The sequence below is a fragment of the Danio aesculapii genome, chromosome 22, assembly GCF_903798145.1.
Source record: "Danio aesculapii chromosome 22, fDanAes4.1, whole genome shotgun sequence".
NCBI lineage: Eukaryota > Metazoa > Chordata > Actinopteri > Cypriniformes > Danionidae > Danio > Danio aesculapii.
The window spans coordinates 14908134-14927284 of NC_079456.1; the positions used below are offsets into that span (position 1 = coordinate 14908134).

At 32.5% G+C, this 19151-nt stretch overlaps 1 protein-coding gene and 1 long non-coding RNA gene across 3 annotated transcripts; both read right to left on the minus strand.

Annotated features, from left to right (window-relative positions):
* Window positions 1-6375: 6375 nt before the first annotated feature.
* LOC130216276 (uncharacterized) lies at window positions 6376-8030 on the minus strand. The gene is made up of 3 exons (XM_056448176.1): window positions 7950-8030; window positions 7197-7865; window positions 6376-6933 (listed from the first exon to the last, which is right to left on the minus strand). The coding sequence occupies exons 2-3, from the start codon at window positions 7794-7796 to the stop codon at window positions 6697-6699; spliced, it is 837 nt and encodes a 278-aa protein (XP_056304151.1). The 5' UTR covers window positions 7797-7865; window positions 7950-8030; the 3' UTR covers window positions 6376-6696.
* A 3782-nt stretch (window positions 8031-11812) lies between these two features.
* LOC130216226 (uncharacterized) lies at window positions 11813-14551 on the minus strand. 2 transcript variants are annotated; one of them, XR_008835774.1, is made up of 5 exons: window positions 14398-14551; window positions 14136-14186; window positions 13445-13472; window positions 12588-13172; window positions 11813-12390 (listed from the first exon to the last, which is right to left on the minus strand). It is a non-coding gene; the product is annotated as an uncharacterized LOC130216226 (long non-coding RNA). The 2 variants fall into 2 exon arrangements; XR_008835775.1 differs by having other exon boundaries at window positions 13445-13511.
* Window positions 14552-19151: the final 4600 nt, after the last annotated feature.

The following is a 19151-nucleotide window of genomic DNA, read 5'->3' on the forward strand; positions in this document are numbered from 1 at the left end:
GTCCAGAACACAGGGCTTATGCAAGTTTCACCAGGTTAAATTTAAGACTTTTTAAGCCCAATATGAATGTAATTGTAGACTTACGTATACAGAACTAAATGGATTTTTTCGAATATCCCAGTTGGAAAAGATTTTCACTTGCCCTATCAAACATTATTCTAATTTAATACATTTAATAATACACTAATAATAATTTAATTTTAAAAATTATAGGTCAGGTCAGTATCCTGACATCCATATCAGTAAATACATAGAGAACGTTTAAACAAATGTTACTGCAAGGAAAGTAATTAAAACATTATGGTAAATTCTGCTATTTAAAATAAAAAGTTTTATTGAGATGGGTTGTTGGTGATTGTATTGTTAATGGCTAGATTGGGTAGCTGTACATAAACAAAGTAAAATTAAGACCTGTTAAAAAAGATTTAAACACAATATTTCAGTAGATTTGAGAATTTTTGGGGCCTAAAACTTAACTTGTGAGATTTAAGACTGTGATTTTAAGACTTCTTTAAGACACCGCTGATACCCTGAGAATAAAAAGGGGGTTTAAATTAGGCATTACACGTTAATAAGGTACGTTTATATTGATAATATCTAATATTTTTGACTTAACAATCTTCAGTTGCTAATGATTCCTATGCTAACTCGAAAACGTCAAGCTAGAAATTAAATGTTTGAAAAATTACTTGAAACCACAGTTCAATAAACAAGAACTTAATAACTTAAACTTCATAACTTTAATTAACCTCACAGCGTTTGCACTTACTTGCAGTTACTTGTTGTTGCTCCGACAAACATTTCCATTTTCCAAACAATCCACAGCGGAGCAGAGTGAATCATCGTACGTCACATGAGAGTCGCTGTTGAAAGAATCAGCGCGATTCAATTGAACAATTCTGTTGAACTAACGATTCAATATATCGTTCATAAAGATAACTATGGTTTTTGGATGCAGATTTTGTATTTTTATGTAATCTGAATTAATTATTGACCGCTTAGTCATATGTCGCCCCCTATTGGGAGTGGAAATATAAATACAACGCAACATGAAATATCACAACCTCAAGGTTAGAAGATGTGATGATATATATTTAAAAATTGATCCGGGCTGTGCTGAACATGTCTATTGTGTATTGATTTGTGTCATGCAAGTTTGACAGACACTTAACATGATGCACATATACGAAGAAGACCTGATATTTCCTTCAAATAGTAAGAAATTAATGACAGAACTGCACCCTTTGTTTACTTCTGGACCAGCTGCTCTTGATGATAAGACCCATGGAGAAGAAGAAAGCAGATAAAGGTTGTAACATTATGATTTCTATTTAACACTCTGCAATAAGTGTCATTGCTTATTTCAGAAATTCTAACAGTAATGATGATCTTAAAATTAAATAGCAATGGTGTGCCTATTTTATCCTTATTAACAAAGGCACAAATGTACGAATAAGCAATATAAGTTACAAATAACAGTGATATAAAGATACATTATGAGAAATATAGTCACAGTTTCTGATTAAGTGTAAAATGAGTGGAATTACCATTTCAAGTACAACAAACCTCATTTTTCCCATGTTACGCTATGTCCCAATTAGTTACGTCCTCAAACAGAAGGTGAAGTGTCCCAGTTCTAATTAAATCAAAGCTTGTTTCTAAACGGTAATTACAGTGATTAAGAAAATTAACTGTGTTTAAGGGAAAAAAGGAAGAGGTTTTCTTCACTGCTTCTACTCTCAGATGATTACAAACCACTTTCTGAGAGCCGACTGGCAGCCAAATGCTGCACAGTTACTCCTGCGCTGTCATTATTCAGCGAGTTAGCAGTGAACTCCAAACCTGCTGCTTTTTATTTGCAGCTTTAAAAGGGTGGGAATCTGTCACAGAGGTGAGGTAATAATGGCAGGAATATAGGCTAAATACTGTAGGTAAATAACAGATTAGGGTTCAGTGTTTAGTTCAGTTGGGCCCTGCTACACACTTGAAGAGGGAGTTCATCATACATGAAAAGTCTGTCATTATTTACATGATTTATTTATCTACAGATTATTTGTTTCTGCTGTTAAACAAAAGGAAGATACATTTAAGAAAGAGTAACCACTGACTTCCATTGTATTTGTTTTTTTTTTTTTGTATTGTGGAAGTCAATGGTTGCAAGTTTTCAGCTCTCTTATGAATACCTTACTTTGTGTTTAATAGTAAAAAAACTCATAAAGGTCTGAAACCACACAAGGGTAAGTTTTTTTTTTTTTCCTTTTTTGGTGAACAATCCCTTTAAAAAATAAAGGTTCTTTGTTGGCATCAATGGTTCTATGAAGAACATTTAACATCCACTGAAGTTTTTCAATCCATAAAAGGTTAGACAGGATTATTTAAATTATGATGAATACTAATCCACAGTATGGGGGGCCCCGAAAATGTGGACGTGAATTTTTGTGTCACAACTAAAACACCACAGAGAAGCGAGATCAGCCATTGTTGGCAGACAGAGATACGACCGAGGCCTCTCTTGTGCACTCTCGGTGTCGCGCGCACTCGCTCTCTCTGCTTTCCCTTGACTTTTGTCAGTGACGGTGTTGGCTAGGCTATTATAATCATAAATTGAGTGTACATAGTTTTACGTTAGGAAATGCAGTCTTGAATTTACAAACAGTCGGCAAGTACCGGAGATGTAACACACTGATCAAATGTAGTTTTCAGTCACACTCATGTAAAAATAATATTCAACTCGTTTAGTTTTGCCTTCATTCATTTTTATTTTCAGTCGTGACATAAGGCACGAGTCTTCAAACACATGATTTTTTTACAACACGTTTTTAAACATAATAGTTTAACTAATTTCTAAAAACAGAGAGTGCGTAATATTTTACTAGTTATTTTGCAAGATAGTTGTATTCAGATTAAAATGTAATTTAAAGACTTAACTAGGTTATGTTAACTAGGAAAGTTGGAATAATTAGTCAAGTTATTGTATAACTGGTTTGATGAGTAGACAATCAAAAATATACAGTAAATATTTCTTAAGAAGGCTAATAATGTTGACCTTAAAATAGTTTTAAAAAAATCAAGACAAATCATAAGAAATAAGACTTATTATGACTCCAGAATAATTATTTTAGTTTTATAGGAAATACTGTGAAAATTTCCTTGGTTTGTTAAAGATCACTTAGGAAACATTATTTCAAATTTACGGGAGGGCAAAAAAAAAAAAAAAAAAACTGTCTCAGTTAAAGTTTACAGGTGCTGAAATGTGCCTTGATTTACTTGAATGTTAAGAATCTGCTGTTATCCTACAATAAAAAGTTACTTATCAAATAAATTAACATGGAAGATTATTTTGAGTTTAAGTTATTTAATTAGCTTGTTTGTGAAGATTGCAGAGTGATACATGAAAAAAATGACTTTGCATAATTGTTTAAGTAGTTTGTGATGTATGTTAATGTGTCCCCTTTAAAAGTACAAGTGGCCCCTGCCCGGCCCCCCCATTTACTCTGGTCTAGAACTGTTCCACAATGGGAAAAATGGTTCTTTGCATAACCGTTCAATAAAAGGTTCCTTGGGGAACCAAAAATGGTTCCTCTGGCGTCAATCAACCAAGACATAAATAATATAATAAAATAAAATGTAAATTTAAGAGAATGCTCACAGTAATCCTAGAACTTCAAATAATATATATATACACACACACACACACACACACACACACACACACACACACACACACATATATATATATATATATATATATATATATATATATATATATATATATATATATATATATATATTTTTTTTTTTTTTTTTTTTTCATTGAAAACTATTCAAAACAGGGTTTTTTTTGTGCAAAAAACAAAAATAAGACATGATTATGTGATTAAATCTTAAGTGTATGTTTTGTACTCATATATCATGCATTCAGGAAGAGTACAATGGGAAAAATGGTTCTTTGCATAACCGTTCAATAAAAGGTTCCTTGGGGAACCAAAAATGGTTCCTCTGGCGTCAATCAACCAAGACATAAATAATATAATAAAATAAAATGTAAATTTAAGAGAATGCTCACAGTAATCCTAGAACTTCAAATAATATATATACACACACACACACACACACACACACACAAATATATATATATATATATATATATATATATATATATATATATATATATATATATATATATATATATATATATATTTTTTTTTTTTTTTTTTTTTTTTTTTTTTTTTTTTAATTGAAAACTATTCAAAACAGGGTTTTTTTTGTGCAAAAAACAAAAATAAGACATGATTATGTGATTAAATCTTAAGTGTATGTTTTGTACTCATATATCATGCATTCAGGAAGAGTAGCCTATCTAAAAAAAAAGGATTTATTTCGTAGCCTATAACTGAAAAATGACAGAGATTTAGTTGCAAAAGCGTAGTTGTGAAATGACTCAATTCTGTAATTTGAATCTTATTTAGGCTACTGGCTCATTGAAACAGAATCAGTTCAGTTTGCGAATCAAAGTGACTTCAAGATTTGCTCTTTGTTCCGTGAAGGATCTGAGGATGTATAATGATATAATAGCTTTTTTTTTCACAATTTTTTTTTTTTAATTGCATTACTGTCACGTTCCTCCGTTTTTGTCGTAGCCTGGATTAACAAATCGATTAAAGAACTGTTGACATTTTACAGTATAAAGAAAGCTTGGAAACGTTTATAAGGGAGATTGGCGTAAACTTTATAACAGCTGTTTACAAAGAAAGATCAGTTAATTGCCTCAATAATTCTTTAGGTTAACCCGTTGCTAACTTTAACTTTTCTTCAGAACAGACTCACATGTGTGAAGGTTCTCTGCATATCATCAGTTTTAAGGATCTTTAGTGAATAAATTTAGTTTGTAATCTCTTTCGCTCTTCCTGGGGTTTTCATGTCCCTGTTCTCCGGCAGGATGTGTGACTGGGATTTAGTTTGACAGGAACTTTCAGTGCCCCCTGCTGCCTTAAATACTCACAAAAAGTTTCTGAAGAACTCCTGAGGACTTGAGTTGGACAACTCTTTCACCGGATTACCGGCTAGGTGACACAAGTGTAGATAAAACTATATAAGGCAGCTGGATTAGAGAATTCATATCGTTATTTTGTTAGAAAAGTTGAGAGATCTGTAGAGAAGAACTTTGAACCCCTACTAGAATAAATGGAAGTATATATGAATACATAACATTCACCTGCAGATATTAGCCAGTAATAAAATGATCTTTTTCGACACAAAATCATAAAGTTGTATGGATAAACACTTTAGGAAACTTTGAATGTGACATTTTAGCTATTAAATGACTATGCTATAACTATTTCACGTTGAAATTGCTGCTGATGTCTCGAAGCAAAATTTAGAAAACATTTTTAATGCCTGTAAGAAGAACCTGGACACAGTGTAACCTCCAGTGAAAACTATATTTTAAATATCCATTTCCTGATTTGTATCACTGTAAATCGAAAAGTTATATTACAAGCAACAAAGACATGTTGTAATATATAAACATAAATATATGTTAAAAACAGAGATTTAATAAAACAAAAAGCGTCCGTTTTTATTCTTATTCATAAAAGGAGCTGATATTTTTCCACTGTTATTAAGTTTCTAGATTTTGAGACAGTGCCAACACTTATTCTTTCTTGCTTTGGATCCAGTATCTGGATAACAGTAACACTGTTTCTGCAGTAGGTCAGGTTTCCACATACACCTATCGAATACAAAAAGCCTATAAGGCAATAAAGAGACAATAACTTTTCATCTGTAAATGAAAATGACAATGTATGTATTAACAAAATGCATGAAGCCTGTCTGTAAACAGTGGATTTATTTAAATGGCATAATAAATAATACATAGGCTATTAAATAGGCTCTTTTCACAACTCCCCTATAGAGTTATACAGTAGAGTTTACCATCTTTGAATCCTTTCAGCCGATCTCCAGGTCTGGCGGGAGCACTTTTAGCTTAGCTTAGCATAAATAACTGAATCGGATTAGACCATTAGCATCTCACTCAAAAATGACCAAAGAGTAATAATAATAATCCAATTTAAAGCTTGATCCTAGTTACATCATGTACTAAGACTGACTAAAAGTGAAAAGTTGCTATTTTCTAAGGTGATATTGGCTAGGAACTTTACTCTAATTTCGGTGTAATAATCAGGCACATTTGCTGCCCCTTTAAAACAGAAACAATAATGAAAAAAGGAAAAGAACTTGCAGGTTTTGTATTTCTAAATTCAGGAACAAACCTGTCTTAACACATTGAGTATTTATTTAAACAATCCTAAAAACCTACAGTTGCATACAAAATACCCAGAGGCAAGCTGGTTAATGCTTTCACTTTTACTCTGAATAGCAAAACATCTCAGCTTACAGCACTAAAGAAAAGAAAATGTGTACATGCTGAGGCACAACCAACACACCAAAATAGTTCAAACTTTATTAAGACAGCCAGGATAATCAAACATATCCTAAATAAAACTATTTTACAAAAACCATACTATTAGTAATGTTCAACTTAATCTGCAATGATACAAGCAAGATTAAATCAGCAAACACACAGTATGCAATAACTATTAACATTTTAAAGGATAATATAAGAAAGTGAGAGTAAGAGTTTCAGATGTGGCAAAATAACAAGCAGACCATTGGATTTGGTCTATACTTCACCATCTACTCGGTTTTATCATCTTGATTTGGATGCCTCTTTGTTGAGTCCTCATCTTGAAACTGGTCCATCTCATGTTCTTCTCCTTGTTTCTTTTCTGGCTTTCTCAACAGATCATGTGTTTCCTCTCCATCACCTTTACTTTCTGGACTTTCGCTGGCTGAACAGCAGCAGTCATTCCAATGTACAACACATCCCATTGCTACAATGCAGCAGACTAAGGCAATGACATAACCGCATATCTAGCAAAAAGGGGGAGAAAAAATCAGCAAGAACACAGTTAAGGGAGCAGGTATTTTCTCTAGAGCATTTTACTTATACTTACCTATGGATGAGTTTATTGTATGTTGTACATTTTATGAATCAACACACTTTACACCCTGTTCCATTGGGCATGTTTGTAATTTGTACTTTCTATATTATCAACAAATTTATAGTTGTTACTTAGAGTTGCTTACATTTATGTTGGATCTTTGAGAGGCAGGGTCAATGCTGTTACATTTACCTTTGATGCACGAATAGCTTCCAGGGTTTTTTCGTACTTTTCGGTTTCATTTTGTTCTTCGTTAGGTTTGCACCAGTTCAAACAAACGGGATGAAGTTCTTTATCACAGGCATACCGTCCATTCCAATTCGACGCAGCACATGCAACATAGTCGCCATCAATGAAATATATGCAGATCCACACGACAGGTGGAATCAGACAAGCCAACAAAACCCATTCACAACTCTCCTTGGTTTGAGACCAAGTTTCTTTACTTTCATTCTGTACTTTTTTCTCTTGTTCTTGAGATCCTTTGTTGTTTTCGTTTTTCATAGAACTTCCTCCACATTTTGATTTTTGACAACCGCTACGGGCTGTGTGTATATGCTTATATTTCCAAGGTTTTAGAAGCATAAGCATTATGACAAAAGCAAAAAAAGCAGGAACAACAAGGACAAAAATGGATAAAGTTATATTCCAAGCATATATGCAAGGGCATGAGAAATGCACATTAATCAGCGCCTGCAAACCTACTAACAAAAAACTCATTGGAACTGAGGTGATGGCATTTTTTTTGGACAACAGGTTACCCACTACTTTAACAAAGGGTTTAAGTGGCATTTTCAAAAGTCTTCTGTATCAAGTAAGTGGAAAATGTCTGTAGTTTGTTCCACAAGATCGTCAGACAACCTTCAATGAAAAGCAAATAGGTTTTTTGTTGTTTAGTACAGTAATACAAGCATAAAATAAATAAAAAATGTTTTTTAAACTTACTTGTGCAGGGGATGCCTGTGTTCAGTCAAAGTAGGAGTTGTTTTGTCTTGTTCCTTCTTTCTTAGATTTTCTTCTTTCACTCTTCAGATACTTGCTATTGGTTATCTGGTTCTGTCAGTCTCAATTACTGATGCTGATTTGTGCACGCTGAATCAGGGCAGAAGCAAACAGGTATAAACATGACACTGTGCAACAAAAGGTTTCAAATTTCTATCTAAACACAATGCCATGCGTATTATGAAACTTTTGAATAGGCAGTCATTCTTATAAAAAGTTTAATATGTTGTTTATATTTCTGACCTCACATTTAAATTTTGATTTGAAAATAATTACTGAAACAAAATTGATTCACATAACCTAAATACAGCTTTCATAACCCTTACATTCAATTATTTAATAAACTGTAAGAAATGTAAGAAATATTTTAAAAGTTAATATATTTCTCTAATTTTTGAAGGAATTGGGTTAGTCTCTCTTTGATTGTTCACTTTCTTCTATCAAGACCAGTTAAGTCAATAAAAAAGGTGTAGGTTGTGTGTGTTATGCTGTAACTCTCCCTCTTGTGGTTGAAACTGTTGAAAATTTCATCATTGAGTTTACATGAGATAACCTATTTTTTTCCCCAGAGTTAACAAACCAGTGAAAACAAAAATTCCAATATAACCTGGAGAAAATATAAAGAATTAATATAAATATATATAAATTGTAGAAAAACGTCTAATTAACATGATCTGGATCATTTGTTCTTGTTTTACTTTATTTATGCGGTATGACAAATCCATGACAGTAAACCAACTTCTCATATTTCAAGCACTCACTTTACTTTTGACATGGAAAAATTAATAGTTGTATATTTGCTGAGAATTCTGTATTTTTAACCTGAAATTGTACAGTTTGCTAAAACCAACACCAGAACTTTTATGGTTTCACTTTCAATTTGACTCAACTGCAGATTTGTGGAAGCTACTGCTTCTCATTCATTCATTTTCTTTCATCTTAGTCCCTTATTTATCAGGGGTCACCACAGCAAAATGAACCGCCAACTATTCCATCACATGTTTTACACTCTGGATGCTCTTCCAGCCACAACCCAGTACTGGGAAACACCCATACCCCAATTCACACACAATTATAAATTATAGCCAACTTTTGTTTACCCAATTCACATATAGCGCATGTCTTTGGACTGTGGGGGAAACTGAAGCACCCAGAGGAAACCCACAACTACACGGGGAGAACAGGCAAACTCCACACAAAACCAGTAACCGTCTTGCTGTTGGGCGACATTGCTAATCACTGAGTCATTCTGCCGCCAAGCTGCTGCTTTATTTATGCCTTTTTGTCCTTTAAAAAAATGTTTGAATAATTATAGAATGCTTGCAAATAAATCATCCTTTACTCAATTTCATATAGCCTTTTCTGAAATCCAGAGGCTTGTATCAAAATACAAAAGCTCAAATTGTTATTCACCAAAAATCACCTTCAATAAATCCAACACAAGTTGATTGGAAATGCATCATTCAGCTAACATTGAATGTACATAAGCATACATTTGACTGCAGTTTTGAGATAAAATGAATGCTACTGGACAGTATGACAACAACTTTTATTCCTTTTCACCCTAATGATATTTACAGAGACATGTTATTGATGAATAAAGAACTTTTTTTCATGCAGTTATTTGCACAACATCAAATAAATTCCACAAAATAACTTAATGTTGTTTACATCACGCACCTCCATATGATCTAATTTTGTGGTGTGGTCGGGTTGCTTGGTAGTTCACTTTGTATGGTGTTGTACTTGTAATGCAGAGTGCTCTGATTTGAGTCCAGTGAAGTATGGCTCGCTTATCAAAAGTGATTAAAGCAATGCAAAATCAAGGTAAAACTGGGTTTAACAAAGGTTTTAGGTCGGTGGTTTAGGTGATCTGTATGACAAGCCCTGCCATCTCATGGATGTGTACAGGAAGGATATTTTTCTGAAACATACAGTATGACAAAATGCAGCCGAAGTAATGTATTTCAGAGTCGCAAAAATAATGACAGCTCCCTCTAGTCGATCTGTCATCTGAAGCATGCAACAAAACCTACCCGAAGCAATGTATGTAATGTTTTACAAAAATGAATTGGCACGTATTTCCAGTAAGTCTGCGGTGTACTGTAAACAGATGATCCATAATAGCCATATTCTCTGGGTTTAGATTTAATGGTTTATTGTGTTCAGATTCATACTATCACCAACGATTTGCATATTGTGTAATTTCATTAAACTTGCAATTAACTAGTCAACTCTATGAAAACTATACAGTATCAATTATACAAATAAAATGTCCTTACGAAATCTATGAATAAAAAATGTAGCTGAGAAATATTGTATACAAGCAATGTGCTTGCTTTAATTACGTTCAAATAAAAGGTAAGCATTTAATTATTCAATGTTAGCCGATATATACATAATAACAACTGAATCAACAGGCAGTGTAATAAAAAATGTTGTGTTGACTATAGCAGCTTTAGTCAAAAAGTATAGCACATCACCACTATTATTACCAAACAGCAAGTCATAACACTGACCCATTACCCAAGTTGTTTCCATGTAACTACATTAATCTATGAATATATAAGTAAACAATCTTTGATCAGTTTAGCTTCAGAGCCAAATATGGAGGACTCTGACAGTTCTTTAGGTTTTTCTTGCTTTTTGTGTTGTACTTTCTTTTATTTTGTTAATATTTTGTACATTGACAATAGCAGCTACGAATACTAACAAAACACACACAAACTAAAACTCTAACATACACTACCTGGCAATCCATTTTAAGTCTACCTGTTTGATGTTTATCACCAGTTTTCAGATGGTGGACTTGTAGAGATGATCAGAGAGTAGCAACTTGCTGTAATTTAGCTGACCTTTTGGATGGGATTTTACTGTGAATTTCATGGTTCAAAAGATTAAAAATAAAACGGTACCACCTTCAGGAATACAGTATTTGAACCACAGGGCGCACATGGCCCTCCAAAATGGTTCAGTAGTCCATGGCAGTGATGTGCCCATCTAGCACAAGTATTAGCCCTAGGGAATGCCATGATATTGCAGCCCAAACCATCACTGATCCACCCGCATGCTTCACTCTGCGGTCTGAGTGGTACACTTCTTTGGGGCTTCTCTACACCGTAACTCCCCCAGATGTGGGAAAGACAGTAAAGGTGGACTCATCAGAGAACAATACATATTTCACATTGTCCACAGCCAAAGGTTTTCACTGCTGGCACCATTGAAACTAAAGTTTGGCACTGGCATGAAAGACAAAAGGTTTTTTCCACTGAAACAAAATTGTTGCCTAGAATTTATATGGGTTGAATTTAAACTAATTAAATTTAGTAATGTTCAACTCAAATTGTTTGTTTAATTTAAGCCCAAATAAATATTTTACAACGACTTACCTTAAAGTAAATTGGTAAATCCACGATATCATCTTTCAATCCTTTGTTAGTGTAGCTGCCCAGCCTTATATATTGACCCTGTGGAGCTTCCGACAAAGTTGGTGGAAAGTTGAGGTGCACATTTAATTGTGCAGTGAGTTGGACAGCTGTGGTTTTATCTTTTTTCAGAAAGACACGCACCAAAAGTTTGTCCTTTTTTAAACTCTAATATGTCACCCATAATGTTGCATGCACTGCAATATTTTCAGCAAAACTTAATTATTTTAAGCAAATTACTCTGCAAATTAATCATTCACACTCCGCTCTTACCGGTGATGTACAATCAATCAATATTAGCCATGAAACCTCCAACAGTAAATTTTCCAGTGTTTCAGTTTCATTTAAAAACATCTTTATTCACATAGGTAAAGCAAACAATTTCAGTGAAAAAATACTTTAATTGCAACACAATTTGAAGTTCCCTACATGACACACAGTATTTAATCTAAATCATCTTTCAAATCTCAACAATGGATCAACATGTGTTTAGTGAAATGGTGCTGTTGAATCATTATATTAAATAGTAAAGGCTGATTGAACAATGTTACAGTAGTTAGTTTTGTACACTTAGTTTCATTGTTAAAGAGCATGAAAAACAATTATTTTTAGCAACTAATTTTATCATTGATACAAGCGCTGAAACTCTGAAGGCTGCAACATTTTGTACATTTCCCCAAAAATTGGCATTATGTTAAAAACAGATTAAAACAAAAATCATATGACTAATCAAAGAAACTAAATACCTAAACCTAAATGTTTAAAACCTAAATGTAAAATAGAAGCTATCATTCCTTTTCATGATTATTAATAACATTTCTGAAGCTGAACAAAATATATTTTTATACTTGTTCCTCTGTCGCATCCTCACCGGATTCATCACTGGTTAAGCAGCCAAAGAAAACTACACAAAGTATTATAATGATGCTAAAATAAAGAAGTACACATAAACCGTCGCACTGAAAAGAAGAACACAATAAAAAGTCAGTTAATAACTATAATAAAGTAACAAATTTGACTAAGCTGTCATTTACTAAAAATGTTTTATGCAAAACTGAAACTAAAATAAAAGCAAACCTGTTTAATGCTGCCTTAGTAGTATACACATTTTAATTTAGTTATAAAATATATAAAATTCTTCCAGTGTTTAACTCACCTGAGAATCTGCAATAAAGCTCAGAGTCAGATCTCGTAGTTCAGTTTCATTTCTTCCGTGAACTTGTTCAGTTGGTTTACACCATTTCATATGTAACTCATCATCAGAAACATACACTCCATTCCAGTCTGTGTTCTTACAAGCAATGTAATTACCATCAAGAAGCAGAAGATCAATCCACATAAAAGGTGGAATAAGGCAAAGAAACAATTTCTTGCCCTTGAGTAAGCAATGTTTAAAATCACATTTAAGCTGGAATGGCTGTAAAACCAAGCACATTAAAGCTAAAAAGAAAAAAAAAGGTGCACAGAAGATGAGATTTGAGACTTGTACATTCTTATTAGCATCACATGGACATGCAAAATGGGCATCAACCAGCCCTTCCAATGGAAGTAACAAAAGGCTCATAGGAAAAGTGGTGAAAACAGCAGTTCTGGCCATCCCATTTCTAAATGTTTTCAAAAATGCTCGTGCTAAAGACATCTTCTCAGTCCTATGCAGTGTAAAACAGGTATGTGTGACAATTTTTGTGTGATGATTCTTGGGAAAGACTTGTGATGTTCAAAGATTTCCTTTTTCAATTAACTGGAAAAAAAGAGTTTTATTCTTATAAATACTGTGAATTCATAGCCATTAAATTGTTGCAATCCACTATAGAGTTGTGTTGATTTTATTAAACTATAAAATAATAGTAATTTATTTAGTTTTTTTATATGATTACAATATTACAACAATTAAGTAATCACACTTACATTTTTTCCTAAGATTATTTCAGTAGAATTCATGGTTAAGACATGGTTAAGATTATTGGACTCTCTCTATTTATATATTGTTAGAAACTGTGACTTTGTACTTACTCTTAGTTCTTCCTGTCTGTGGTGGTGTCTTTAATTCACATGCAAAAAAACAGCAACACATTTAATACTGTAACACACGAAAATAACAAATACATAATTTTATTTTATGAGAACACATGCAAAAAAAAATAAAAAAAAATTAAAACAAATGCAGGGACAAGAACTTGAGGAAGGGCCTTGACCCTATTTACGAAACACCAAGAACCATATCACTCATGTTCTTTATTCTTATGACATCGGAAATGAGAGACTAGTGACATGCTGAAGTTATTTAAAGTAAGGCTCTAAACAGTTACTAATTTCTGACTGTTGTAATCTTGAGAAATTGTATATATATATATATATATATATATATATATATATATATATATATATATATATATATATATATATATATATATATATATATATATATATTTATTTATTTATTTTATTTTTTTTTCTGAAGTGTCCTATTTGTAAAACACTCCTCTACTAGCATGGTGAATCCTCAATTAAAGTGAAAAAAAAAGTATTTTAACACTTTTATCAACACTAGTTGGCTTTTTCACTTTCCTTCATTGAAAAGGTGATATCTGTAACTCGTATAATGATTCAGAATGCAACTCATCTTGTCCTCCCCAAAAAGGACCTATATCACAATTTTAATTCATTGTTTTATTGCTGGAATTCAGAAACGTCAGAACCTGACCTTTCAGTTTCAACAAAGCATGAACTTGCACTCCAAAACCTTCTCTCGATTCTGCAAAGAATGATGATCATAGTACAATGAATCAGCAGTACAGATATGTTTGCCTTTAAATAAACTACTTTGCAATGTACAATAATTTAAAAATGTCATAAGATAAGATTTTTGCAACTGTGAACACCTTTTACTCAGTTAATAGTGTCCACAGAGTAACAACCTATGCAACAAGTTTTTAAGAATATTTAGCAATCCAATGAGTACTTACCTGTAATACCCGTGAAGCAGATACTACTTTTTTCAGCTCAGTGGATTTGAAAGAAAAAATAAAATTAAGAATATGTTATAATAAAAAATATACTACTACTTTATGAAGTACAAGTACAAATGAGTATGTAACAGCAGTTGTGGTCAACTGGTTGTATTATTGGTTTAGAAAGGTTTGCAGTAAATGGACTTAGAATGGCTGTTTATGTATCTTTAAGGCAGCGACTATTTGAAGTAGCAACAAAGGAGTGTTTTCTTTGCAGTACAGTAAGTGCAAATAAATGCTATTTACACACTCAGTGTTTATAGAAGGTATTATTTACACTAAGTAATAATAATAATATACAGTATTTACACTAAGAGTTAATAGAGAGAAAGGAATGGCCACCATGTGTCAAAATTTGATTGATTACTTCTGGTTTTTATATTCATAACAATATAATTTTGAACATTGACAGATATGCATTATTGTATCTAGAAGGGTTTGTGTTTATTTTGGCTGTTATGGTGCTCTTCTCCTTCAAAACTTTAACAATTCTTTTTTCATGTGCACTTAATTGTTTCATAGCTTGGAGAATAAATGTGAGTATACGAGAGTCTGGCTTGCTTGGTTGGGGCTGGTGGCAATGTTGGGCTGGTCAACAGTCACATTAATACTAAACTGAACCAGTTAGTTAGTTAGTTTTAATTCACCTGTAATTTACTACACCTTCTTTGACAAATCCATGACAGTAAATTGATGTCTTCTATTTCAAGCACTCGCATTACTTCTGACATGAATAAGAAAGGAAAAGTTGTATATTTACTGTGTACTGTGTACTTTACTAACTAAATTTTAACAATTTGCTAAAACCAACACTACAACATTTATGGTTTCACTTTCAGTTCTGACTGAGCTGCAGAATTTTGGTAGCTGCTGCTTTATTTTATGCATTTTCTTCCTCTTAAAAATAATTGCATAATTATAGAATGCTTGCAAAGCATTAAGTTAGTAAACCGAAAAACATATTATCCTTTATCCCATTTCATCAAGTCATTTCTGGAATATTGAGGCTTTTAACATCCTGCAAAAACAAGATGTGTTTTTTCTCTACACTCTCAGAAATAAAGGTACGCGAGTTGTCACTGGGATGATACCTTTTTAAAAGGTACACATTTGTACTTGAAGGGTCCATATTAGTACCTCAAAAGTATATATTAGTACCTTCAAATTTTAAAAGGTACACTTTTGTACTTTTTAGGTACTAATATGTACCCTTGAGGTATTAATATGGACCTTTTAGGTACAAATTTGTATCTTTTGAAAAGGTACCACCCCAGTGACAGCTCTTGTAGCTTTATTTCTGAGAGTGTAGCATCATTTACAATAACTCAGACATAAATCAATGATCCATAATATACCATTCTCAGGGTTTAGATTAAATTGTTTATTGTAAACTTGCAATCAACTAGTCAGCTATTAAAAGTATAAAATTAATACCCCAAAAAGTGTAAATCCTTACAAAATCTATGAATACAACATGCGGCTCAAAATTATTCTTGCATTGCATCAAGTTCACTGTACATAAAATGTCAGCATTCAATTATTCCATGTTAGCCAATATAGACATTATAGCAACCACATCAATAGGTAGTGTAGAACTATTACATTCTTTAAATAAAAGCGAATTAGAATTAGTACACATGTTTTTTAAAAAAATTTATTTGTTAATAAGGCAATCACTTAACTCATCAGTGTTTGAATGCTCTTCTTATGTAAGAAAAGTACATGTACTCATGACAGATGGCAAAATCTTTAAAAAAGGCATTTATAATTATATCACATTTTTTGTTTAATCTAAACTACATTTTATAAAACTTATAACAATTTTACTTGAATTTTTTATTGAAATTCTGCTTTGTACCTTTTATAAATAGCCATGATATTTATGTAAACCCATAATACAAATTATAAACACTAAAAAAAGATTGTGTTGACAAGCAGCTTAAGTGAAATAGTCTACCACTATTATGAACAGAGTTACCAAACAGCAGAAGTCCTACAACTGACCCATCACGCAAATTGTCCAACAAACTACATTCAGTTTTCTGCAGTTCAACTTCAAAGCCATAGATGCAGGATTCTGACAGTTCTTAGAGTTTTTTCTGCTTTTCCTGATTCTCCAGTTTCTTTGCTCTACAATCCAAACAGTTTACAGTAACAATGACAGGCTGAAAACTAACAAAACACACACACAATAATACTCTAATATACAGTATACTTACAGTATACTCTTATATACTACAGTATACTAGTGAAAGTTTTTGCTGTGTTGGGAAAAATTCAAACATGCCACATTTCCCTATATGTACAAAAAGAGTAAAAGAAATTCATCACAACTGACATTTTTTTTGTTCTACAAAATGAAAACAAACATGTTTATAGCATATGTAAACTCAGGTCAAATCATATAATTGAATTCAAAGATATTAGATGAAGTGACTATTGACTTGAAAATACACATTACCTTTATGAGCATTGTGCTCAGTGGGTTCAGGTTAAGTGCAGCTATTTCCGGTAAGAGAAATGGGTTGGGTAATCGTAGTTTTACTTGTGTAATCTTAAGAGGTTCCATACGTTATACGAGATATGTTACTTCCCATATCGTCAGCTTAGAATTATAAGGTTCTATCTGACATTTTTTTTCTCAAAATTGAGTTATTGACATTCTTATTAAATGATAACCTATTTACATTATGGGATGTTTTTTTTATTTGTAGTTTACATTTTAAGACTTTTTATTAAAAAAACAAAACAAATGTTACACATACTTTTTGTTATGGAATGCAAAAACTTTGGAGCTCAATATCTCAAAATCATTCAGAAGGCAGATACTGTAGAACCTTATAATTCTAAGGTGACGAAATGTGGTCTTTCATAAACCTCAATCAGTTACAAGAGTGAAAAACATCCAGCCTGATTTGCAACCTGTGGGTGTCAAGTGAACATGTTTGCTCTTCTAACTGTGCTGCCAGCCTAATCTCATGAGAAAACATAAGTATTTTACATTTTTGTCAGTTTAGAATTAGTACGAGTTCAGTCGTACGAAATATGTATGATTTTAAAAAGGAGGTGTGGTACCCAACCCCCCTAATCCCAACCGTCATTAGGTGATGAGCATATCGTACTAAATTGTACAAATTAGATCATATGAATTTATTTGAATTAGCCAATATAAAAGTTACAAATTGCTGTGACATTACGTTGATGCTGCATATGTGACTTGCCATTAGTGGGCGCGGTTTTGGCTTTCTTACATAACCATATAAAACAGATACAGATGTCATGTATAATTAAAAACACAATAATGTAATACAAACTCTATTTTGACATGGTTAGCAAAGTATGTTTAGCAATGAATAATAAAGTGACAAATAGTGATTGCAATTGTGTGTATTGTTGATGTATTGTCCATTATAAAAACAGATTTTGCTTCCTCAGATAATGAGCTGTTTGCCTCGGTGTAAAGCTACTGTATGTACATTAAATGACATGCAAACTAACTTTTGTGGCTACAGAAATGTTACTTTGTTAATATGAAGAGACTTTGCCTATTTGTTTTTTTTTGTTTGTTTTACAAAACTACGAACTACACACAAAATGGCTCACATCTCTTGCAAAATGATGCAGTGCTGCATTTAAAATATCACAAACAGATCTCAAAAGCTAACATTTAATCATCACAAGCACACTTTTTTATTATATAAAACCCTGACCTTCTTCCCGACCCTGTCTTCTTCTTCCCACAACAACGAACCTTATTACATATACATTTTAGAGTGATAGGTTATCTGGCAGATCCCCATAACTTGGAGTGACTTAAGAGGACAGTATTTTAACCAGTGAAAAGCAGATTATAAATAAAAAAAGTTTTTGGAAAATTCTTGAGCAGAGTTAGTGGATCGCTAAAAAAAATTATGGTCACACTTTATTTTAATGGTCCATTTGTTGAATTTAAGTTACATTGCCTCTACATGCCAACTAATTCTCATTAGATTTTAAGTAGACTGTTAGGTTGGGGTTAGGGTTGGTGGTTAGGGTAAGTGTAAGTTGACATGTACTTGCAAAGTTTCTTATAGTCAATTAAATGTCTGTTAAAGAAGCAGTATCAACAGATACTAAGCAGACAGTCTACTAATACTTGACCATTAATAATATTTGACCATTTGAAAATGAATCAATAGTTCTCATTACCTTGGACATTTACTTTACAAACAAGACACAGATACAGGAGACAGTTGTATAATGGATGTGTTGGGGACCTACAGTTTTAACCCAAAAATGACCGGTGTGTCAGATGAAGAAGAGCCAGAGAGTCAGACATTCAATCCAAAAAAGTTTTACTGAAGATAGTTTACAGTTTCATTAGCAGAAGTCAGCCTCAGCACTCATACAGAGTTCATAGGCTGCTCTGCTCACAATCTCAAATCAACAACAATTATACTTTAAAATACTTCACTAACTGCATCACACATATAGGTGTTCTAACCAGGGTGCATTCTATGTTTTAGAATAGACTATAGAATATTCTCAATAATATTTGTAAAGGAAACATTATATGTTCCATTTACGTATATTTCAATTAATATGGAAAGCGAGTGCATGTTTTTACTAAAACTAATATTGGATTTTTTTTTAAATGCGTGTGTGTGTAAAACAATATAATTTGCACAAAGAAATTATGGCATTCTTCTCTAAAGAAGTTGTTACTACCC

What these genes read in the sequence shown, in the direction of transcription:
- LOC130216276 (XM_056448176.1), bottom strand. Translation starts at nt 7,796, where the DNA reads ATGCCACTTAAACCCTTTGTTAAAGTAGTGGGTAACCTGTTGTCCAAA. An exon ending in AAGCTATTCGTGCATCAAAG is followed by an intron (nt 6,934 to 7,196) that starts GTAAATGTAACA and finishes CCTTTTTGCTAG; the next exon opens with ATATGCGGTTATGTCATTGC.